Here is a 26,007-nt window from a genome sequence, read left to right on the forward strand (position 1 = left end):
ATGGTGATGACAGGGGATGGACTTGGCAAGGGTCATCACATGCTGGGCATTTTGGAGATGATGCATAACCCCATCGATGCATGGTGATGACGGGGATGGACTTGGCAAGGGTCATAACATGCTGGGCATTTTGGAGATGATGCATAACCCCATCGATGCATGGTGATGACAGGGATGGACTTGGCAAGGGTCATCACATGCTGGGCATTTTGGAGATGATGCATAACCCCATCGATGCATGGTGATGACAGGGGATGGACTTGGCAAGGGTCATCACATGCTGGGCATTTTGGAGATGATGCATAACCCCATCGATGCATGGTGATGACAGGGGATGGACTTGGCATGGGTCATCTCATGCTGGGCATTTTGGAGATGATGCATAACCCAATCGATGCATGGTGATGACAGGGGATGGACTTGGCAAGGGTCATCACATGCTGGACATTTTGGAGATGATGCATAACCCCATCGATGCATGGTGATGACAGGGGATGGACTTGGCAAGGGTCATCACATGCTGGGCATTTTGGAGATGATGCATAACCCCATCGATCCATGGTGATGACGGGGGATGGACTTGGCAAGGGTCATCACATGCTGGACATTTTGGAGATGATGCATAACCCCATCGATGCATGGTGATGACAGGGGATGGAATAGAAATGGTTATATCAGATTATGGGTCGGTGATGAATTCAATTCAATATTCCAAGGTTGACCAACGCCCCTACCCCCTAGATTTAAATCAGTTTCATGTTTGATTTTCTAAAAATCTTTTGTTGTTTTGAGTTATAAAATTCACTGCTCTGTTTTGCATTTGTGACCCCTCGTCTCAAAACGGTATTAAGTCGGAGTCATTAAGATGCTGAAAATTAAATTTGTAGCCAGAAATATCAGACTTGCGTTGAGTTTATAAACTTTATTGAGGAAAATGAATATCATATTTCAGGTGGCTAAATACCAATAATTCATAATTTTGTCCAGTTTACCTTTAATTTGACTTTTTAGCATCTGGGTCATCTCGACATACTGTTTTGAGACGTTGAGTCACATTTATTCGATTTCTTGGATTTCGGATTTGTGGTGAGGGTCCCAGACAGAGCTTTTACTATATTCTACTGTAGGTCTAACAGAGGCTTTGTAACACTTTTACTTTATTTATTCCCCCCCTGTTGTCGTATTCACCCACACAAACCTGTTACAAGAATTCGTTCTTTCCAAAAAAAAATTACCGATGTTCCATGTCGGACACGACGTTGGAGATCATGGTGTACACCCCCCCCCCGCCCCCCACTCAAAATCTTACTCTTCTTTTTTTTTTTTTTTTTTACAATCAGTTCAGTTTTGCACTTTTGAGTATTGGCGTTGGCAGCCCTGCTGAGCTAGTTCCGCTCCATCAAGCTTGATTTGAAGGGTTTTGGGGCGCAGGTGATTCCGAATACAGATTCCTCCGATGGCAACGACTCGGGGTTCTCGGGTTCTATCTGGAACCGTTGGATGATTCCAACTGTAAACAAAAACAGCTCCATCTTGGCCATGGATTCACCCATACACACGCGTCGACCTGCCAGGAGAACAAAATGTTTTTGTTTTTTTTTAATAAATTAAAAAAAAAATAATAATAATGATAATAGAGACAGATGGAGAGAGAGAGAGAGAAAATGAGAGAGGGGGGGGGGAATGAGAGAGAGAAGGAGAGAGTGAGAGAAAGAAAGAAAAAAAGAGAGAGAGAATGAGAGAGAGAGATAGAGAGAGAGAGAGAGAGAGAGAGAGAGAGAGAGAGAGAGAGAGAGCATGTGTGCGTGCGGGGGGGGTGAGATAACAAGTTTCCACTAACCCAGAGAGAGAGAGAGAGAGAGAGAGAGAGAGAGAGAGAGAGAGGAAGAGAGCAATAGTGCGTGCATGTGTTCCCTCCCACTAACCCAGAGAGAAGGGCAGGAATTCCTCGGGCACGACCAGTTCCATGTTTTCATTGAGAAATCGGGCAGGTCTGAAGACCAGAGGATCGCCCCAGGCGTTCGTCAGAGAGAGAGAGAGATAGATAGAGAGAGAGAGAGAGAGAGAGAGCATGTGTGTGTGCGGGGGGGGGGGAGTGAGATAACAAGTTTCCACTAACCCAGAGAGAGAGAGAGAGAGAGAGAGAGTGAGTGAGAGAGAAGGAGGGAGAGAGAGGGAGGGGGGTAGAGAGTGAGAATGAGAGAGAGAGAGAGAAGGAGAGAGAGAAGGAGAGAGAGAAAAGAAAGAAAAAGAGTTAGGAGAGAGAGAGAGAGAGAGAGAGAGAGAGAGAGAGAGAGAGAGGAAGAGAGCAATAGTGTATGCATGTGTTCCCTCCCACTAACCCAGAGAGAAGGGCAGGAATTCCTCGGGCACGACCAGTTCCATGTTTTCATTGAGAAATCGGGCAGGTCTGAAGACCAGAGGATCGCCCCAGGCGTTCGTCAGAGAGAGAGAGAGAGAGAGAGAGGAGAGAGAGAGAGAGAGAGGAGAGGAGAGAGAGAGAGAGAGCATGTGTGTGTGCGGGGGGGGGGGGGGAGTGAGATAACAAGTTTCCACTAACCCAGAGAGAGAGAGAGAGAGTGAGTGAGAGAGAAGGAGGGAGAGAGAGGGAGGGGGGGAGAGAGTGAGAATGAGAGAGAGAGAGAAGGAGAGAGAGAAGGAGAGAGAGAAAGAAAGAAAAAGAGTTAGGGAGAGAGAGAGAGAGAGAGAGAGAGAGAGAGAGAGAGAGGAAGAGAGCAATAGTGTGTGCATGTGTTCCCTCCCACTAACCCAGAGAGAAGGGCAGGAATTCCTCGGGCACGACCAGTTCCATGTTTTCATTGAGAAATCGGCCAGGCCTGAAGACCAGAGGATCGCCCCAGGTGGCCGCGTCCTTGAGAACTTCCTCCAGGTTTGGGATGATGGACGTTCCACTGGGTATCGTGTAACCTTCAACCTTTGTAGTCTTGATGCACAGGTGGGACAAGCTGAGATGGACAAGAATGTGAGAGTAAAAAGTCAATAAATAAATAAATAAATGAATGAATGAATGAATGAATGAAAAAATTGATTAATTAATTAATAAACAAACAAATAACAAATTAATAAATAAATGATAAATAAATAAATAAATTGATTAATTAATAAACAAATTAATTCATTGATTAATGATAAATAAATAAATAAATAAATAAATAAGTTCAAATACAGATCTGAGCGGCACATAGTTGAGCCCTTGAAACAAGTTCTTTCCTATCATTATTTCACCGGGCTTAGGTGTAAAATGAGTACCCCTCACCCCCCGCCCTTAAAAATGTAATGTCTGCTCGAAGGGGTCATACTATATGTTAAGCTATTGATTTGGGACGACCCCTTGTAAAGTTCCTCCAGCATGCATCAGTGGCTATTGTGTAAGAAAATACTCTAGTTTATCCTTTTCTTTTTATCTATTTATATTTATTTTTTTACAATCTACTAATAAAGAGGACATTCAAAGACCTAAACTTGCGGCTATGTGATCTAGTGAGTGGTATGACACCCGCTTTCGGATCGGAAAGTCCTGTGTTCGAGCCCCGCTCGGCGCATAGTTGAGCCCTTGGAAAAAACTCTTTAATCACATTCTCTCACCGTACTCGGGTGTAAAATCAGTACCTGGCCGTTAACAGCGTTGTCTCTGACTGAAAAAATTGTTTAATCGCCTAACAGGCATCATGTCTCGTTCTACATGTTACGTGTTGCTGTAGGCTAGGGACCCTTTGTAAAGCGCTTTAAGCACGTTTAGTGCATATTGCTCTATATAAAAGCTCTTTGTGGTTTTTAAAAACAAAACAAGAAGGTGGGGGGGGGGGGGGAAGAGGAAACAGGACAAATCAAAAACAAAAACAAAAAAACCAGCAACACAAACCCCAAGGGGCCGATACAGCCGAGTCTTTGAGTCTCCATAATGAAGGCGTTGGTGTAGGGCATCTGTGATTTATCTTGTGCCGATGGACGTCTGCCAGTTCCAATGACAGTCACGATTTCCTCGTAGACCTGCCATGGTGAATGAATGAGATGACGTCATTTATTAAACATTTACAAGGGCTGCAACTCAATTTGGTCTGTCTTTGTATTTACATTATTCATGGTTACTCCCCTTGGATAATAGGCGTCGTTTTCAGCAATGAAAAATTAATTAACCCCCCCCCCCCCCCCCCCCCCCCCCCGCCGTTATAATCAGAAGGTGTGAGGTTCGATCCCCAGCCGAGGTCAACTGGTTTTTTGGGATGTTTTTTTTTTTTCTTGTATTTTTCTTTCTTATTTTGTCGGACACCTTTCATACACACTTGTTCAGTTCTTTATCTTACACCGGTGCCTGCTCCTTAATTTCTTAATTTATTTATCTATACCACCAATCCAAAATGTTTGGTCCAAAGAAAGTTCTGATTTTATCAATACGCTTCAACAGTTGTAACGTCACTTCCCTCGTAATGACGCATGGTAACTTAGTAACTGGCTCTAAACTATCGGAACAATGGCGGACGCCTTATGAAATATTTCTCCGACGAGCATTAAAAGCGTATCCAGAGGAAGAGAAAAAACATAAATCTGGTCATGTTTTTACTTTTACACATTCTGATCACAAGACATATGAAAAGTTCTAGTCAGCATGAAGAATAAAAAGTACCCATTTTCTTTGTTTAGAACCACGATGGCCGCCGTTGCTGGGCGAAGTGATATCAGACTATTGAATCCAATTATGTTGATTTACCTTGGCCTGTTCCTCGGGGTATCTGATGCAGAACAAAAACACCCACATGAGGGTTGTGCTGGTCGTGTCGGTGCCGGCCAGGAACAAATTGGATACGACGAATAGGAGATTTTCCTCTGTGGATACATGGGTGGTACGTTATGGGTGGTAAGTAGTGGTGGTAGTGATGGTGGCGGTGGTGGTGGTGGTGATGATGATGATGATGATGATGATGAGGAGGAGGAGGAGGAGGAAGACAAGGAGGAGTAGGAGGAGGAAGAGGAGGAAGAGGAGGAGGACGATGGTGGTGATGATGATGATGAGGAGGAGGAGGAGGATGAGGAGGAGGAGGAGGAGGAAGAGGATATTGATAATAGTGATGATGACGATGATGATGATAATGATGATGATGACGAGGAGGAGGAGGAGGAGGAGGAGGAGGAGGAGGAAGACAAGGAGGAGGAGGAGGAGGACGATAGTGGTGATGGTGATGATGATGAGGAGGAGGAGGAGGATGAGGAGGAGGAGGAGGAGGAGAAGAAAAGGATATTGATGATGGTGATGATGACGATGATGATGATAATGATGATGATGATGATGATGATGAGGAGGAGGAGGAGGAGGAAGACAAGGAAGAGGAGGAGGAGGAAGAGGAGGAGGACGATAGTGGTGATGATGATGATGATGAGGAGGAGGAGGATGAGGAGGAGGAGACGGAGGAGGATGAGGAGGAGGAGGAGGAGGAGGAGGAAGAGGATATTGATGATGGTGATGGCGACGATGATGACGATGATGATGATGATGATGATGATGAGGAGGAGGAGGAGGAGCAGGAGGAGGAAGAGGAGGACGATGATGGTGATGATGATGATGATGAGGAGGATGATGATGATGATGAGGAGGAGGAGGAGGAGGAGAAGAAGGAGGAGGAAGAAGAGGAGGATATTGATGATGATGGTGATGAGGGAGAGGATGAGGAGTAGGAGGATATTGATGATGATGGTAATGGTGACAATGATGATGATGATGATGATGAGGAGGAGGAGGAGGAGGAGGAGGAGGAGGAGGAGGAGGACTATGAAATTGATGATGAAGATGATGATGATGACGAGGAGGAGGAGGACGATGGTCCTGATGTTAATGAGTATGATGAAGATTATAGCTTACCATCAAGATGGGTGGGTGTCCCTGCATTATTCTTTTTCTCCATTTCATTATAATAGGCGTTGATGAAATTGTCAATCCGTTGACTTTCCTCTGTCTCGCGGTTTTCTTTGATAAATTTCTGGCTGGAAGATTGAAAGACGGAATGGAATGGAAGCTTGAATCAAACATCAACAAAGCAGATAATGTGGATGTTTTGGTGTTTCGGGTTTTATCAACGAAACACGGTTACAGTGGCGGTGTTGATGATAATGGCAGTGGTGGTGGTTGGGGTAGTGATGATGATGATGATGATGATGATGATGATGATGATGATGATGATGATGATGATGATGATGATGATAAAATTGAATAGATTAAAAAAAGATTATGATGTTGTTGATGATGATGATGATGATGATGATGATGATGAGGATGATGATGATGATGATGATGATGATGATGATGATGATGATAAAATTGAATAGATTAAAAAAAGATTATGATGTTGTTGATGATGATGATGATGATGATGATGAGGATGATGATGATGATGATGATGATGAGGATGATGATGATGAGGATGATGATGATGATGATGATGATGATGATGATGATGATGATGATGATGATGATGATGATGATGATAATAATGATGATGATGATGATGATGATGATGATGATGATGATGATGATGATGATAATGATGATGATGATGATGATAATGATAGCTCAGTTGGTAGAGCACTCGCTTCACATGGAAAGGGACCGAGATCGAACGCGGGTGCAGTCGAGATTTCTTTCAGATCCCTCCTCCCCCCCCATGTCCACGAATGGGTAGCTGGGTCTGTTAGATTTGGTGAAAGTACTTTTCTATAGACTAGCCCCGTATCCAAAGGATAGCAATCAATTGCTATTGTTCGTTTCACGCTATAGAAACCGGGACAAACTCCGGCTACATGGGTCCAATGGCTACTTATTAATTCAAAAATAAATTTAAAAAATAAAATAAAATTCCCATTATTCATCCCAATGAGGAAATTTTTCTCAAGGGTCAATTCCAAGCGAAGACGGGAATAACCCAAGCGTCAGCCGCAGTGCAGCGCCGAGCAAATTGAGCTAGGGCGGGGTTACTTGCTCAAGGCCACACAACCCAGCGGCGGGTGATCGAACTCGGTACCTTTCGAGTATGAAGCAAAGACGGATTGGATTCAATAGTCTGATGTCACTTCGCCCAGCAACGGCGGCCATCGTGGTTCTAAACAAAGAAAATGGGTACTTTTTATTCTTCATGCTGACTAGAACTTTTCATATGTCACGTTCAGGATTATAGAACATTTTTGTTTTAGCTGACTCACCTAAACTGATCCATAATGTCCTTTGAGTTCTGAAGAACTTTTCTGGCATCAAAGTAATCTCCTGGTAAGTATTGTAGCCAGGGAAAACTGTTCAATAGAGTCGTGCTGCCCAGTAACACCATCTGGTGACATCGAAATGAATCAAGACTAAAACAAGGAGTGAGGAAATGTTTGTTTTGTTTTTGTTTTGTTTTGTTTTGTTTTGTTTTTGTTTTTGTTTTTTTTGTATTTTTTTTTTGTTTTTTTTTTTATTAAGGGTCTTACAGTACTTGATACACATTTAGATTAATTCAGCGCCAGTAAAAAGGAATACATTGGGAGAGTCGAAAAAGTTATAGATTTAAAGTTGAAAGAAAGAATAGGAGAAAATGTAAGACAAAGGGGGTGGGGTTCAAATAGGGAACAGATGTAGATTCCAAGAGCACACTATTATTGTTCTTAGTTTTAGTTTGAGATCACCTAAAAGACTCACCCAGACACAATCACAGGTCCCCACTCAGAGGAATACACTCAACTGTTTACAAACCAATATATATATATATATATATATATATATATATATTATATATATATATATATATATATATATAATATATATTATTATATATATATATATATATATATATATTTATATTTATATATACATAACAAAAGAGTTTAACAGTTTATAACAGAGGGATTATTTACAAGAGAAAGAAAGAGAACAATTGAAAAACACATATAGGGAATGAGATTAGCGGAAGAGTAGCGTCCCTTGATTGGACGTCACCGGCGGAGAAGTTATTTGTAAACAAACCAACTACAAGCCAAGCGCTCCAAATACGTCCAATCAAGGGACGCTACCCTTCCGCTAATCTCATTCCCTATAATAGGGGTATAGAAGACACGGATGCAGTAGATATTTTTATCTGACCCCCCCCCCCCTGTCCATCCACCAGTGCTTGGGTAGTTGAGGCTGTTAGATCTGGCGGAAAGTACTTTGGAATAGACTAGCTTCCTATCCAAAGGATAGTAATCAATTGCTATTGTTGTCACTTTCACTCTATATAATAAAAGATAAACTCTGGCTCCATAGGCCCAATGGTCATGAAGGACTTCTAGCTTCCTCTCCAAAGGATAGTAAGCAATTGCTATTGTTGTCACTTTCACTCTATATAATAAAAGATAAACTCTGGCTCCATAGGCCCAATGGTCATGAAGGACTTCTTTGTGTGTTTTGGGTTTTTGTTTTTGTTGTTTGAAAAGTGAAAAAGGTGGGTATTTACCATTTCGTCTAAGAGGTGGATCAGGTTCGTGAAATATGGGTCATCGTATTCGAACCTGTTTCCTATCAGAATGGCACAGATGATATTGCAACACGACGCACTGGTGATGAGACGGACCTCCATTGGCTCACCTGCTGCCTTGGACAATTCTCCAAGGTAGGCCTCGACCTGGTCATGATGAATCAATGAAACAAAGGAAGGGGGGGGGGGGCACCGTAAATGATGAATCAATTAATCAAAGGAAGGGGGGGGGGGGAAAGCACCGTAAATGATGAATCAATGAAACAAAGGAAGGTGGGGGCACCTTAAATGATGAATCAATGAAACAAAGGAAAGGGGGGGGGACCGTAAATGATGAATCAATGAAACAAAGGAAAGGGGGGGGGGCACCGTAAATGATGAATCAATTAATCAAAGGAAGGGGGGCACCGTAAATGATGAATCAATTAATCAAAGGAAGGGGGGGGGGGAGCACCGTAAATGATGAATCAATGAATCAAAGGAAAGGGGGGGGGGCACCGTAAATGATGAATCAATGAATCAAAGGAAAGGGGGGGGCACCGTAAATGATGAATCAATGAATCAAAGGAGGGGGGGGCCACCGTAAATGATGATTGAATGAAACAAAGGAAAGGGGGGGGGCACCGTAAATGATGAATCAATGAAACAAAAGAAAGGGGGGGGGGCACCGTAAATGATGAATCAATGAAACAAAGGAAAGGAGAGGTGGGCACCGTAAATGATGAATCAATGAAAAAAAGGAAAGGGGGGGGCACCGTAAATGATGAATCAATGAATCAAAGGAAGGGGGGGCACCGTAAATGATGAATCAATGAATCAAAGGAAGGGGGGGGGCACCGTAAATGATGATTGAATGAAACAAAGGAAAGGGGGGGGGGGCACCGTAAATGATGAATCAATGAAACAAAATAAAGGGGGGGGCACCGTAAATGATGAATCAATGAAACAAAGGAAAGGGGAGGTGGGCACCGTAAATGATGAATCAATGAAAAAAAAGAAAGGTGGGGGGGGGCACCGTAAATGATGAATCAATTAATCAAAGGAAGGGGGGGGCACCGTAAATGATGAATCAATTAATCAAAGGAAGTGGGGGGAGCACCGTAAATGATGAATCAATGAATCAAAGGAAGGGGGGAGGGGGCACCGTAAATGATGAATCAATGAATCAAAGGAAGGGGGGGGCACCGTAAATGATGAATCAATGAATCAAAGGAAGGGGGGGGCACCTTAAATGATGATTGAATGAAACAAAGGAAGGGGGGGGGGCGGAGGAGGGGAGGGGGGCACCGTAAATCATTCATCAAACCAACAATTAATTGTTGAACGAGGCGTTAAAAAGTGTTAGAGATACTAGACTGCTAGAAGCTGTGGACTGTAAAAAGTAATCTACAAAAATGTATATAATAATAATAATAATAATAATATATACTTGATTCATCCAAAAAATAACTTCAAGAAAGAACAAAATGTTAAACACGGAACGTTTCGGCTCAAAACCCTTCTTCAGCCAACAACAAAAAACAATAAAGACATAAATACAATACTATATTCCAGATAGACTGTAGGAATTTAGTAATGTATTTATGTCTCAATTTTTTTATTTGTTTTGGTGGCTAAAGAAGGGTTTTGAGCCGGAAACGTTCCGTGTTTGGTATTTTGTTCTTTTTTTTTTTTAAGCTGTTATATACATTTTTGTTGAATACTTATTAAGTAGTGTTGAAAGCAATCAAAGTAACAAATCAGAAAGCAGGCACTATTGTAATATAAAGAATCTTCAAAATTAAAAATTGAACTTTTATTTAGCGGAATATCCACTAAACGTGCCCAAAGCGCTTTACAGGGGGTTCCTCGCCAACAGCAACACTTAACATGTAGGACGGGAAACGACGCTTGTTTGGCGATATTGCAATTTTTTCCGACAGAGACAACGCTGTTAACGGCCAGATACTCATTTTAGATCCGAGTATGGTGAGAGAATGTGAGTAAAGAGCCTTTTTCAAGGACTCAACTATTCGCCGAGTGAAGCTCGAACCCAGGATTCGAAAACAAGTACCATGACACTAGACCACATAGCCGCACAAAATTGTGTATGAAACATTGCAAGGCAAAGCAGGAATGAAAAATACAAGAAAATACCACCACCCCCACCCCCTCACCCCCAAATAAATCAGTTATCCTGGATTAGGGATCGAACCTCAGACCTCTTGATTACCGGCCCAATCAATGGTAATCGTTTCGTTACCCTAGAGTTTACACTGATTGAAAAAAATCCCTTTATTCATCCCTTAGGGGAAATTTGCCTCTAGGGTCTATTCCAAGGGAAACTAAAACAACCCAGGCGTCAGCCGTATTGCAGTGCCGCAAATTGACTAGGGCGAGATGACTTGCTCAAGGAACCCGGTACATTTCGGATAGGAAGCAAAGACCGTACCGCTGCGCCACGCTGCCCCTTAACCCTCTCCTTACCAACCATAGGAAAATCGTCACTGTCGTTACGATGCAACCAACATTTTTCTTATTCAATTTTCTTTTTTACATCGTAAAATTTAAGGAAAATGAGCAGTGCGTTGTAGAGCATGTTTTACAAAAGAAATTATTTATCGCAAGAATTTTATTGCCATTGTGTTTGAGTGATTAAAAAAAACTATTTTTGTGTTAGTTGGGTGTGAAGTTTTGGGGAAAATCCTGAAAATTGCTGGTAAGGAGAGACTTAACCCTCTCCTTACCAACTATAGGAAAATCGTCAGATTCGTTATGATGCAACCGACGATTTTCTTTTTCTGATTTCTCTTGTGCATCACAAAATGTAAAGAAATGCTTTGATTACAGTAGCTATAAATACTAAACACTGTGTTGTAGCCATCAGTTTTGCTGAACAACATTCTGTGTAGAATGCAATTATTGTTACTTTTTTTTGTTTGATTAGGGACAATCTATTTTTGTGTCAGGTGGGTGTGAATTTTCGGGGGAAATTCTTATAATGGCTGGTGAGGAGACAGTTAAATTAACTGCAGGCTTGTTTTGTGTTGTCATCCTCACCTCCTCTGAAATTTTATCCGCCAAAAAGTTCTTCCCCATTCCAAAACTCCTCAAAATGGACATGGAGACAGATCGTTGTTCTTTCCAGTTCGGACCAGAACTTTCCAGAATCCCTGAAATTCAACATAATATTATCTTAATAAGGTTCAACAGTCGTGACGTCATTTCCCGCGTAATGACGCATAGTAACTGGTTCTAAACTATCGGAACAATGACAGACGCCATTATCTCCATCACTGCACTCATGAAATACTTCTCCGACGAGCATAAAAGTGTATCCAGAGGAGAAAAACATTATAAATCTGATCATATTTTGACTTTTATACATTCTGATCGCATGACTTGTGAAAAAGTTCTAGCCAGCAAGAATAATAAAAAGTACCGATTTTCTTTGTTAAGAACCAAGCTGCTGGTTGATGGGCGGTTCTGACATCAGACTATTGAATCCTATTATTAATATGAATATTTCTACGACGCATTTTCAATGGCATGCCCAAGCTTAAAGAGCTTCAGAATATTTCATTTGTTCCACCAGCAGGCCATACAAAAGCAAAATTTCTATTATATGCAGTACAAGTTGCCTTTCATGTTCCTGTTTGTACTAACACTCTAACAGTATCCGTCACTGCCTATAGTCAGGTACCCATCCACACCTGAGTGGAGTAATATGTGTTAAGTGTCTTACCCAAGGACACAAAATTGGGACCACCATCTTCTACGACCACTACACCACCCATCCGGTCACTGACCACTCTGAACATTGCTTGAAATTTGTGACAAGACGAGCCACCAACGGGCGCCGTATATGTAACTTATACTGGATGTAATTGATAAGATTTTGCGTTGGTTTGAGAGTATTTCTATTACAATAACGGGCCGTCCAGAACGACGTGCACAGATTTGCAGGTCCGACAACCCGAACGCATTTATTATGGGCTTGATTTAACATTGTTGTAATAGACAATATTTTGCATTGGTTTGAGAGTATTTCCATTACAACAATGAGGCCGTAACAATTTGGGATCTCAGACCTGCATATAAATATACGTCGGCCCATATTAAATTAGGTAATCAGACCTGCAGCTATGTGCACACAGACTTCGGCCAAAAAGAGCAGCTAGCTGATTAATCATGTTTTATGACAATAGCACATAACGCATGATTTCATAATTAAATTGGCAAGAAAGCAATCCATTTTTTCTGACAATGACAAAGCTTGTATTTCATCGCTAAGCTTTAACTCACTCAACCCTAAAACCGACTATATCCGTCGTTTACCCGGGTTACTTTTACCCCATGCCTATTTATAACATTTTTTCCGAGACAAATTATAGGCGTGGTGTCAAAGCTAATGTTTTTAGTTTTTACATGTTAATGATAGTTGAATAAAACTATCTATCTATGTACATGCTCATTTTTAATACATTTTTTCCAATTTTGAAAAGTAGCAAAAATCTCTAGGATTGAGTGAGTTAAAACAATTTTATTGTATGTCGTATTCTGACCATTGGGCTCTCGGAGTCTTCTTTTCACAAGTAGTTCTTCGGAGCTATCAGGTTCCCAGGGTCTTATTTTTAAAAAGTAGTCCTTCAGAGCAATACGATTCAATAGTCTGATGACACGCCGCCCGGCAACGGCGGCCATCTTGGTTCTAAACAAAGAAAATTATTACTTTTTATTTTTCATGCTGGCTAGAACTTTTCATAGAACTTTTCTATGCCTTGTGATCAGAATGTGTAAAAGTCAAAACATGATCAAATTTATGGGGTTTTTTTCCTCTGGATACGCTTTTATGCTCGCCGGAGAAATATTTCATACGGGCGTCCGCCATTGTTCCGATAGTTTAGAGCCAGTATTACTAAGTTACCATGCGTCATTAGGAAGGAAGTGACGTTACGACTGTTGAATCGTATTGGGCTCTCAAGAGTCTTATTTTCATAAAATAGTCCTTCGGGGCCGCCAGACTCCCAGTTTAAAAAAAAATTTAATCCTTCATCTTTCAAACGAAGGGTTGCATAATATAAAATAAAGTATTTTTTTCTAGATTGTTAAATAATTTTTAAAAAGCATTTTGTCATTGAACAGCAAAATTAAATAATATTCTATTGGCAGTAGATGCCAACCCAGACTTCCGTTTTTCAGGTTTCGACCCGCAAAGGTAGTGGCTCTGTCCGAGAAGATGTCCCCTTGTTTGATAAAGGCCTCTTTCAAGATCTTGGCATTGCACATGCCGATGTAGAGCCATCAGGCTCATCATCATTGCCTTTTTCACCCTGGGTCAGGGTATAGGTCACAGACAAACAGTTTCCATCCTTCTCTATCCCGAGCTAACTTTTTAATCTCATTCCAGGTCTTACCACTTCTCTGTACATCAGCTTCTTTAATTCTTCTCCATGTTCCTCGTGGCCTTCCCCTTGATCTTCTGCCCTGAGGGCTCCAGCCCAATACTTTCTTTGTTATAGCGGAGTCGTTCTTTCTAAGCGTGTGTCCAATCCACCTCCATCGTCTTCTTCCTATTCCTCTCCCACTGGTTTCTGCTGTGTTCTTTTCCATACTTCTTCATTTTTATTCTATCCATCCATTTTATTCTGAGTAGCTTACGCATGCACCTGTTTAAGAAAATCTGTACCCTCCTTATACATGCCTGTGATGCGTTCCAAGTTTCACATCCATACAGTAGGACAGACTTCACATTTGAGTTGAAAAGTCTTAGCTTTAGTCGAAGGGAGATATCTTTAGTTCTCCAAACTCTGTTCAAAGATGTGAATCCAGCCTGTGCCTTTCCTATTCGTGCTTTCACCTCTGCATCCGTGCCTCCATCCTTGTCAATTATACTTCCATCAGGCTCGTAGAGTCTTATTTTTGAAAGGGAGTCCTTCAGAACCATCACTCCCAGTCTTCTTTTCATAAAGTAGTCCTTCAGAACCATCTATTTTTGTTTGTTTATTTGTTTTTAAGGGTTTTACGGCGCTTGCAGCACATTTAGGTCATATCAGCGCCAGTAAAAAGGAAGAAAATGGGATAGCAAAAAGTTATAAAATTACAATTAAAGCACCCAAGAGAAAGTAAGACAAAGGGGAACTGGGAATAAATAGGGAATATGTAGATTCCAAGAGCATACCACCAAAGTACTTAGTTTGAGATCACCTATAAGTCTCATCCGGGCACAAGCACAAAATCCAACAAAGAGGAATACATTCAAATGCTTACATTATACATAATACAAAAATAACAAATATAATAATACATAACGGAGAGATGATTTACAAGGAAAAAAATATCATCTCCCAAAACAATAACTATGCATTTGACTGTTTCCCTCCCAGCCAGGACCAGAAGAAAACCAAGTAATCTCATTCCAAGACAAAGACAGAAAGCATGTTGGAAAACAGACATAAGGGGATAGAAGACACAGTATGTAGCTCCCTGCCCACTATTTTCTATTTTTAATCAGCAGTCCTTCAAAAACCATCCGACCACCAGTTTTCTTTTTTAAAAGTAGTCCTTCAGATTTCAAACATATAAAATAAAGTATTTTTTTCTTGAAAGTCAAATAGAAAAAGCATTTTTCAAATAAAATTATATTTCTAGTCGATACCAACCCAGACTTCCGTTTTTCAGGTTTCGACCGGCAAAGGTCGTGGCTCTGTCCGAGAAGATGTCCCCTTGTTTGACAAAGGCCTCTTTCAAGATTTTGGCATTGCACATCACCACGTACAGCTGGTTACCTATGTAAATACTGTAGATGTCGCCTGTTCTGAGAGATGAGAACAGTTATTTAAAAGTCAATGATATTATTCATGATAATGATGATGATGATGATGATGAGGAGGATGATAATGATGATGATGATAATAATAATAATAATAATAATAATAATAATAATAATAATAATAATAATAATAATAATAATAATAATAATAATAATAATAATGGATGGGGCACGTCTGTCGCATACCTGATGAAACACTGATAAGGAAGGCTCTACGGTGGGCACCCCAAGGAAAGAGGAAGCGAGGCTGCCCCAAGGAGACTTGGAGACGTACCGTGGAGAGGGACCTAAAGCAGAGAGGTCCTCCCTCGAGACGGCCCTCAAGAATAGCTACTGACAGGACCAGGGGAGATCCCTTGCATCGCCTCAAGTGCCAACAGGCCTGTAGAGGATTGAATGAGTGAGTGATAGTGATGGACACTCCAAGAAAAGAGGTAGCAAGGCTACCCCAGGTAATTTAAGGAGACTTAACGTAAGGAGACTTGAAGCATGGCCTTCGTAAACCTATGGCCTGACACTGACCAACAAATGACGCCAAAAGACAAGTCTTTGGCCACAAAAAAAAACAACAACAAAAAAACAAAAACAAAAAATCGTAAGTTGTATTCAACAGTTCAACCAATGGGATCACTTGTTTCCTTGACCACAACTAAAGACAACTCAATGGGCGGTCCCCAAACCTAAAAATGACGTCAAAATATGGGTTTTAGTGTCAGGCTATAAGTTAACGATGGCTACGGTTGGAGAGGGTGGGAGGGGGGAGGGTGTGATGTACGCCACAACAATACTCCACTAGCCGGGATGAATGGAACACCAAAAAAAAAGCTTGGGTGACTTACGAAAGCCTCCACTCGTGAAACTTTTCCACCAGTCCGTCCTTCAGCATGGGAATATGGCCAAGAAGGGGATACGGCTTTTCTGGGAAAGGCGGGATGTTGTCTTCGTGACGCTCACTCCTTTTCTTCAAGTACAATACAGTCACGAGAAACAGGGTGACGTAGACCAGCGGATTCACGTTGAAAATCTGTGTTACGAGTTCCGACAGCATGGCGGCGACTGGACGAAGTGAGGTCCGTCTAAATCAAATCAGTTGTGGTAAGGGGAAGTTTATTGCCAATCTGAAAATAGATGGATTCAAATCTACTTGAATATCTGACTCAAAACAAACAAAAAATGTTTGATCTGGTATTTTAGTGATGTATTTATGTTTTCTTTGTTTTCCTTTTTTTTGTTGAAGAAGGGTTTTGAGCCCGAAACGTTCCGTATTTGGTACTTTGTTCTTTTTTTTTAAGTGTTATATTCTTTTTTTTTTTTTTCTTTACAATCCACAACTTCTAGCAGCTGACTGAATTAATTTTGTGTCCATCTCCTAAAGTAACAAGTAAATTGTCAGTTCTTTGGAATTCATGAAAAATCGTAATGTGCGAAGTTGGTCCTGAGTCCAAGATCCACTTATTATCTAGTGTTTCACGGAGTTTGCCGGATGAACATTGTTCTTCCACAAGTAAAGATGATGGCTTTGAATTCGACGAAATCTTCTTTTTGTGTTGTCTTAACAAAGGGCAAGAGTTCTTATAATGACCGTCTTTATGACAGTAATAACACTTTCCTTTTAAAGATATTTTTTCTCCTCAGCCAGCATTCTTCACTTTCATTACCTCTTCAGGCTGATGGATTCTATCCATGGAATATCGAGTTACATCTGCTAGCAGTCTTTCTGTAACTTGCTCGAAAGAGGGTGCCTTATCCGCAGCACCAAAAGCTGTTACCAGTATGTCATCTTGCTTCGGAAGGCTGGATAAAAGTCAACATACTTTTTCTTCATCGTCGACTTTACATCCCAGAAGCGTTAACGATTGAAATGTTTGAGTCATTTCTTTTATATGGCCGTTCACGTCATTGTTTGTTAATCTCATGTTATAAAGCCGCTTCTTTAGTGACAACTTGTTTAGCCAAATATCCTTTTGCAATTGTTTTTCGAGTATTTGCCAGACTTCTTTGGCTGATTCTGGCTCTGTCCCAATCAGATACAGCAAACTCGGATCGACGCCCAACACGAGGGTAGCAGCGCCTTCTGTGTTTTCTTCGTGTCTCTGCACTCCCCCGTCACGCATTCGAATAAGTCTTGGTAAATCAGGTACATTTTCATTTGCATCTTCCAGCAACTGTAATTTAAATGCCCCTTCAACAGAGGGACGTGCAATCCTCCTCCTGTGCCATTTTTCTACGTAGCCGTTATATCTCACTATCCACTACCACAACCTTTTGTTGTTGATTGTATTAGCTGATAAGCACTAGTACACCAAATAGAGAAATTTACATTACTTTCCACTTTCAATGGTCAAAATCGAAAATGGTTAAGCCTGTCTGGGCCCATAACCTGTAGAATTTAATAAGAAATAATGGCAAAGGACATCTTGCAAGTCGATAATGTTTTAATCAGAAGAGAGACAATAAATGTCAATAATAACGGACTTAACTCTATGATAAAAGATAGACCTAGTAACTAATTGCAGTACAAAAACTAATGACGTCATTGTTCATTGATATTTCAACAGATTGGACATTTCTTAATAAATGTAAACACGCTGCTTTGTTAACTGAACAAAATGACCAATTTTGATATTGGATAGTTCGAAAACTGTTAATACTTTTCACTATGTTGGGTCACTAACGTTGAGCACATTTTGCAACGTGACCAATGACCCCGTTGAAAAGAGATATCCACCCCGAGGAGTTCACAGAATGTCCCCAAAATTTTAACCATCAAAAAAGGAAAGTATCCTACAAAGCGAGTATAAGATCAAAACAAATATAAGCAAAGCAACAATACGATCATCCTCCAGCAATGTCTCCTCGACTCCTGGTTGTTCAACGTGAGCCATTTGGTCGGCCAATGTATGTGTGACTATAGATAGTATGCACTTGGCTAAGAAGTTCACAACATTGCCATCCGGAAGTATAACGGACCAACACACAAAACTGTGTGTAATCATGAACGTTTATAGTCTGGTTAATACCTTAAGTGAGAATTACTCAGAAACGCGGGTGGCAAAAAACAATAACTCAGACCAGAGTGACGTCAACTTCGAACTATCTATACCGTACATATAGATAGAACGAAGTTGACGCTACTCGGGTCTTTGTTATTGGGTTGTTTTTTTGCCATCCATGTTTATGAGTAATTCTCACTAAACTGTATTAACCTAACTATAAAAGTTCATCGTTACACCTAGTTTTGTATGTTGGTCCGTTATTGATAGTGTGCGCTTGGCGAAGAAGTTCACAACATTGCCATCCGGAAGTATAACGGACCAACACACAAAATTTGTGTAACCTTGAACGTTTATAGTCGGGTTAATACAGTTCAGTGAGCATTACTCATAAACGCGGATGGCGAAAAACAATAACAAAGACCTGAGTGACGTCAACTTCGATATATCTATATTTCCGGATGGCAATGTTGTGAGCTTCTAAGCCAAGCGCATACTCTCTATTAGAAGATGGAATGCTTGACGCTTGGCCAAAACAACAACTCAAAAACAAGACAAGACAAACCGGAAGTGTTTTAAGTGCTCAGATGTGTGCGTGGTGTGTAAGCAATATAACCCGAATCATAGTATTATGGTGCGAAACGGGCTCGGGACAGGTACACCTACTATTGTTATTGTTTTTTAAAATAGGATTGGAGATCAAAATTTTGAACTGGGGGTAGGGGGGGGGGGGGGGGGGGGGGTCATGGTCGTAGCCATCGTTATGTTATAGATAGTATGCGCTTGGCTAAGAAGCTCATAACATTGCCATCCTGAAGTATAACGGACCAACACATAAAACTGTGTGTATCCATGAACGTTTATAGTCGGGTTAATACAGTTCAGTGAGCATTACTCATAAATGCGGATGGCAAAAAACAATAACAAAGACCTGAGTGACGTCAGCATACTATCTATAGTCTGACACTGAAATCCAAAAGGACTAGCAGTTTGACGTCATTATTTGCTTTTTGCACCGCCTCGTGAGTTGTCACTACCAATTATTTCATTGGTTGAACTATTGAATTCAACTCACGATTTGTTTTCTTTTGTGGCAAAAGACTGGCATTTTGACGTCATTTTTTGGTCAGTGTCAGGCCATAACTTTACGAAGGCCACGGTGTCAGGCCATAACTTTACGAAGGCCACGGTGTCAGGCCACGTGTCAGGCCATGGTGTCAGGCCATAACTTTGTCCACGGTATGGTCCGTTCCACAACCCGTGCGCACGCGTTGACGCGTTGATATTCCATCATTTGGGATTTTTATTTTGGCTCAAAATAAAAGTAGTTGGACATAGTAATTAATTTAGGTTTACAAATAACATATTTGGATTTATCTCTTTGGCTATAAGAAAACATGATCGGAAGTTACGGATCAGACATAAAATATGGTTAATGAACGTTATGAGGATAGTATGATTGCGCTGTAAGCTCACAACATTGCCATCCGGAAGTATAACGGACCAACACACAAAACTATGTGTAACATGAACTTTTTTAGTCTGGTTAATACGTTTAGTGAGATAAATCATAAACGCGGATGGCAAAAAAAATAACAAAGCCTGAGTGACGTCATCTTGATACTATCTATACGATGAGTATGCACTATGCATAAAAAAAACCTCATAACATAGGCCAAGTTGAAGTTAACATCATTCTACCAATAGATATGTGATGACGTCATGGCCTTTTTATTGTTTATCATCGCGTTTAGTGAGTGATCATCACAAACGTATGCAAACCACTATATACGTCATTCATTTACACAAGTTTGTGTGATTGGTCCTGATACTTCGATGGCAATTGTGAACCCAATTGGCCCAAGTCAACATTCTACCAATACACAGTGAATTATGTGTGATTACGGTCACTGAATCCCCCACAGGCTTGACCAGGGGTTAACTTTTCACGAGATTCATATGCACTACTCACTAACATTACCACCCTGGGTAATGGCACAGCAAATTGTACACTTTGTACACAATTGACATAAACAATTGTTACATTTTACTAGTTTAAAGCCAGAGGCGTAGATAGCTACCTTTTAAGATTTATAAATTCATAAAAACTGATAACAATATGGATTAAACATGCAAATCTGTAATGATTAGGAAAATTTGCAAGTATTTCTTCAGTGAGGCAAAGCGCGGAATTCAATTTCATAGCATGAGACGAATAGCAATAGATAGAACTGAGATTTACACATGCCACGAGTATAAGGACACAACAATTAACTGAATTATAGTTGGTTATACGTTTAGTGGAACACTCACAAACCGGATGCAAAACAATAACAAGGCTGATACGTCACTGACAATAATTGTAAAGACTCAGAAGACGACAAATTAATAATTATATCGTTTTGATTATGCACCTCTTGCATTTGAAAACTGCGGTTTCTTTGAAAGGTTATACTATACAAAAATTACATGGATAAAGAAGTTAAGATTAAGTGACATTTCACATTATCACATTCAAAGCTCCCCCCCCCCCCTCCTCAGTGAACATAATTCAAGAATGGCAAACAAGTATCCTGCTCGATGGGTGACAAGTGGGTTTTCTGAGACCTTTATGAGTTGCTCTTGCTTAACAGTTGGTCGGGGATTATGTCTTTGTGAAAGACATTTCTCCTCTGTTTTGTTTTTTGGTTTTTTATTTTTTTTTTGTTTTTTTGTTTTTGTTGTTGTTGTTTTTTTTTTTATTAACATAATTGACTTTGTCTAAAAATGTATACGCACCTCACGGGCTGCTTGTGTCGTCGAATCTATCACATAATGTCCGTTGTCCAACAGGGAAGAGATAAATAATGAACGCTGTGCGCATTTTTCAACACTGTTAAGTACTGTTTAAATTATATATTGTGTAAAACTATTTCAAACACTATTTCAAACAACCCAAAATTATTTGCTAAGCAACGCCACAGAATGGAACTTTGTTGTGAATATTTTATCCACGGGAAAGAGAATATCAAAACACCATTAATGTAAACATTATAAAGATTGAGTCATATTTTATTGCAAACGATGAAAAGATCAAAGGATTTGGGCCTTGTGAGAAAAGTGTTTGGTCTATCACTCGCGGTGTTCAAAATTAGTAATGTCACTTAAAATATATCTTAGCCCGCATGCAAAAAATCACGACACAACATTTCGTAACTTTGGAGAAATGTGCGATAAAGAGAGTGTGCGCTTGGCTAAGAAGGTCACAGCATTGCCATTCGGAAGTATAACGGACCAACATGCAAAACTATGTGTAACCTTTCGCTTTCATAGTCTGGATAATACAGTTTAGTAAGAATTACTCATAAACGTGGATGGCAAAAAACAATAACAAAGACTCGAGTGACGTCGACTTCGTTCTATCTACAGTATCTGCATCTACTGTTGTATTTAAAAACACAGTATGTGCAGTGTTATGCAAATATCACACACTGTGTTCTTTTTTTTTTAAACGGCAATGCTGTAAACAAGAAGGTTATATAGATACAATGCGCTTGGCCAAGGAGTTCACAACATTGCCATTCGGAAGTATAACGGACCAACACACAAACTCTGTGTAACCATGAACTTTTATAGTCTGGTTCATACAGTTTAGTGAGAACAACTCACAAACGCGGATGGCAAAAACAATAACAAAGGCCTGAGTGACGTCATCTGCATACTATCTATAGAACATCCCTATTATTATGATAAAGCATTATAACTTACCACTCAGTCGGCTATGTCAGTTTGAAATTCAAATCTCGCCTGATTATTTGAACGACTTGCTAATTTATTTCCCCCGTCTCCGAATAAAACACAATTGAAACAAAGAAGGCAAATTTTCTCTATATTGACTGCTAGCCACGGAAAACCATTCTACATGCTATTTTTGAATGACCCATTTTGATTTCCACTCCTTACAGAAAATAGACATTTAGATAACAACGCATCTCGGACAGTCGTCATAATGTAAACAATAGGATTCAATAGTCCTAACGTCACTTCCTTCCTAATGACGCATGTAACTTAGTAACGCTGGCTCTAAACTATCGGAATAATGGCGGACGCCCGTATGAAATATTTCTCCGTCGAGCATAAAAGCGTATCCAGAGGGATAAAAAACACATAAATTTGATCACGTTTTGACTTTTACACATTCTGATCACAAGGCATATGAAAAGTTCTAGCCAGCTTGAAGAATAAAAAGTAATGATTTTCTTTGTTTAGAACCAAGATGTCCGCCGTTGCCGAGTGGCGTGACATCAGACTACTGAATCGTATTGCAGTGATTGGTCGACATAGCAAACTACACAGGTTTTACTATTGATGGTATGTGTCTTAATAAGCTACCCACTGTTCTACCGCTTGATCAATGAACCAACACAGAAAACTATGTGTAGACTTAAGCGTTAATAATCTGATCGAGGAAATCGTGTGATAACAAGATCGTCATCTATAGATAGTATGCAGATGACGTCACTCAGGCCTTTGTTATTGTTTTTGCCATCCGCGTTTGTGAGTTGTTCTCACTAAACTGTATTAACCAGACTAGAAAAGTTCATGGTTACACAGAGTTTGTGTGTTCGTCCGTTATTCTTCCGGATGGCAATGTTGTGAACTCCTTGGCCAAGCGCATTCTATCTATTTGGCGGTATAAAAACAATAACAATGATCAGAGAAAGGCAGATTTCATTCACATTATTGTTTATAAACAACCAACCATGCTTGTCCGAGCACGTGTGAAGGTGTGTCACAAATTCTATGTTTTGATTGGACAAAAATCTCCTGGTTAATAGAAGGAACGAAATTGATGTCACTCAGCTTCTTGTTGTTGTTTTTAGCCAGCCATTTTTATGAGCAGTTCTCATTAAATTATTGTATCAATCAATCAGACTATTAAAATGTTTAAAAGGTTACACAAAGATTTGGTGTGTTGGTATGTTATATCCGTCTGGTGGGTATTATGAGTATTTATCTAAACACATAGCATCAATACATTATAATCCCGTAGTTGATGGCGACCGGGGTTCGAACCCAAGTCTCACTCGAGCGTCTCACTCGCCCTATTTATATATTATTGTCAAGCATCCGCACTACCTCGCTCTCTTTCGATCGACTTGCATACAAGCCAAGCATGGGAAACAGTTTGGCTATGACTGGATGGTTGTTAAATGTGTCTGGGTATAAGATATTTCATCTATTTTTATACGCAAAGATCGGAATCCATGGCATGTTACCAAGGTAAACAAACAGATCAAGAGGAGAGAACTGCCGTTCTCTGGATTAAAAAGAAATTCGTATTCAAAATTTGGGCCAGAAAACTCGACCTTCAAATATCGATACCTGGCAAGAAATTAAAACATAAAAATATTACACAATTCACACTTCGCGAAGTCCCAGGCTTGAGAGTTTTTGCCAAAATGAAGGTCATTTTAATCGATCGATATTTGAAGGACGAGTTTCCTGGCCAAAAGTTTTAGTTCGTGTTTTGTTTTGTTTTTTTCAGAGTGTGGCAGAGAACTTGGTGTAAATGTCAACTACAAACTACCAACTACCAACTACCAACTACCAGCTGTTAAAATGTGCTCTTAAACCTTTGGGTGGATTGATCGCTGATTTAAGATGGAGATGTACAGTTAAAGCTTGTTAATCCAAACATCTTCTTCTATGAGGTGTGTAACTGGAAAATTCGAGTTATCCATGTTTGAAAATCCTAAGTCATCGGCCTTTACAACAACAAAAAAACAACAACAAAAAAACAAAAAGATAAAGAAAAAATAAAAATCTTGATCTTTTATATAGAGCAATATCCACTAAACGTGCTTAAAGCTGATTACAAAGGGGTCTCTGACAAACAGCAACACGTAACATGTAGTACGATATGTTGACGTCTGTTAGGCGATATTACAATTTTTCCGACAGAGACAACGCTGTTAACGGCCAGGTACTCATTTTACACCTGAGTACGGTGAAAGAATGTGTGTAAAGAGTCATTTCCAAGCACTTAACCTCGAACCTAGGATATTCCGATCCGAAAGCGAGTATCGAAATACGAGACCACAAAGCAGCATTAGCATTTGGAAGAAAGACTGTGGATTTTATTGGGCCCAAACAACTTCGACAATGTTCTTTGATGTGCAGAATAGAGTGCACTTTCACGGGTTTTACCAATGGGCATGATCTATATTAATTTTCCATGTGCTCGAGGTCATTGGTCACATTGCAAAACGTGCTCAAAGTGACCTACATAGTGAAAAGTGTTCAGAGATTTTGAACTATAAAGCATTACGATTGGTCACTGTGTTCAGCTTGACACATGGGTATGTTTACAATTTTCATAAAAACAAAGCAGTGTGTTTACATTTGTTCAGAAATGTCCACTAAACTGTATTAACCAGACTATAAACGTTCAAGTAACAGACTATAAACGTTCAAGTAAGGGTACACCTAGTTTTGTGTGTTGGTCCGTTATATTTCCGGATGGCAATGTTGTGAACTTCTTAGCCAAGTGCATACTATCTATAAACGTTCAAGGTTACACACAGTTTTGTGTGTTGGTATGTTATACTAACGGATGGCAATGTTATGAGCTTCTCAGCCAAGCGCATACTATCTATAGAAGGAACGAAATTGACATCACTAAGCTCTTTCCTATTGTTTTTAGTCAGCCATTTTTATGAGTAGTTCTCACTATCAGACTATAAACTTTTCAGTTACACACAGTTTTGTGTGTTGGTACGTTTATATCCGGCAGGCGGATGTTGTGAGTATGTCAACTAATCATATAGCATTAATATGAGTATGTGTGTGTATATCATCATGTGTGTTTGCATATATCACGTATGAATGTTGATGTGTATGGAAGTGTTTTAAAACCATCTTTTCTCTTTTATTCTTTTTTATTAGCACAATTGTTCTAACTGACGGATGGCGTTCGCTATTTTTGTCTTTAAGCGCAGTACAGTATATCTCTACGAAAAACAACACGAGTGTTAGGGATTTAAAAACAAAAACAAAACAACAAAAAAACAATACAGATTATTTTTTCTGTGAAAATTAATGGACATAAGGAAGGTAAAAAAATAAATTTTAAAGATAAATTAAATATGACCTATTTATGCTATGCAATTCGCCAGAATACTCACAACATCCGCCACCCTATGTGCGTTGATTGATATAATTTAGTGAGAACTACTCATAAAATGGCTGGCTAAAAACAATAACAAAGAGCTGAATGACGTCAATTTCGTTCCTTCTAAAGATAGAACTTATTTGCAGGTCTGATAATCCAATTAATTATGGGCTCATTGCTGTAATGAGAATCTCAACAACAACAAAATGACGCAAAATAATGTCCATTACAACAACGTTAATCTAGGCCCATAATTGAGTTTGGGTGTCAGACCTGCATAATGTACACGTCACCCCTAAAAGTTTCAAATTCAAAATTTAAAACGTATTCAGTGAGATAAAATTTCAAACCTTTAGAACACACATTTATTTATCCGTTACAAAGAATTGTTCATTCACAACGTCCCGAGAAGATATCAAGATATCAATAGCATGATAAAGCTACAAAAATGAACTGTGTTTAACATGAACATTATATCTCGTATATATACGGATATCCAAGACAAACGTATAGAGACGCGACACTTCTGAAGTAGCTATTGGCTTTGAATAGTAG

At 39.9% G+C, this 26,007-nt stretch overlaps 1 protein-coding gene across 13 annotated transcripts in view; it reads right to left on the reverse strand.

Moving 5' to 3' along the window:
- Window positions 1–1,297: 1,297 nt before the first annotated feature.
- LOC144963222 (cytochrome P450 2U1-like) overlaps window positions 1,298–26,007 on the reverse strand; it is a 31,045-nt gene continuing 6,335 nt past the window's right edge. For 2 of the 13 annotated variants that reach the window (XM_078897054.1, XM_078897049.1), the window contains exons 2-11: window positions 16,146–16,424; window positions 15,137–15,291; window positions 11,535–11,647; window positions 8,475–8,642; window positions 7,210–7,331; window positions 5,876–5,997; window positions 4,730–4,845; window positions 3,884–4,011; window positions 2,770–2,966; window positions 1,298–1,567 (exon numbers count right to left, since the gene is read on the reverse strand). In XM_078897054.1, the coding sequence (XP_078753180.1) occupies window positions 1,386–1,567; window positions 2,770–2,966; window positions 3,884–4,011; window positions 4,730–4,845; window positions 5,876–5,997; window positions 7,210–7,331; window positions 8,475–8,642; window positions 11,535–11,647; window positions 15,137–15,291; window positions 16,146–16,354 (1,512 nt within the window). In that variant the 5' untranslated portion in view covers window positions 16,355–16,424 and the 3' untranslated portion in view covers window positions 1,298–1,385. Of the gene's footprint in view, window positions 1,568–2,769; window positions 2,967–3,883; window positions 4,012–4,729; window positions 4,846–5,875; window positions 5,998–7,209; window positions 7,332–8,474; window positions 8,643–11,534; window positions 11,648–13,657; window positions 13,815–15,136; window positions 15,292–16,145; window positions 16,425–21,077; window positions 21,799–25,802; window position 26,007 lie in introns of those variants that run through there. The other 11 variants (XM_078897050.1, XM_078897053.1, XM_078897055.1 and 8 more) reach the window with 11 other exon arrangements.

Source organism: Berghia stephanieae, chromosome 1 (genome assembly GCF_034508935.2).
Source record: "Berghia stephanieae isolate SIO BIC M18660-M18661 chromosome 1, UCSD_Bste_1.3, whole genome shotgun sequence".
In the NCBI taxonomy this organism is placed as follows: Eukaryota; Metazoa; Mollusca; class Gastropoda; order Nudibranchia; family Aeolidiidae; genus Berghia; species Berghia stephanieae.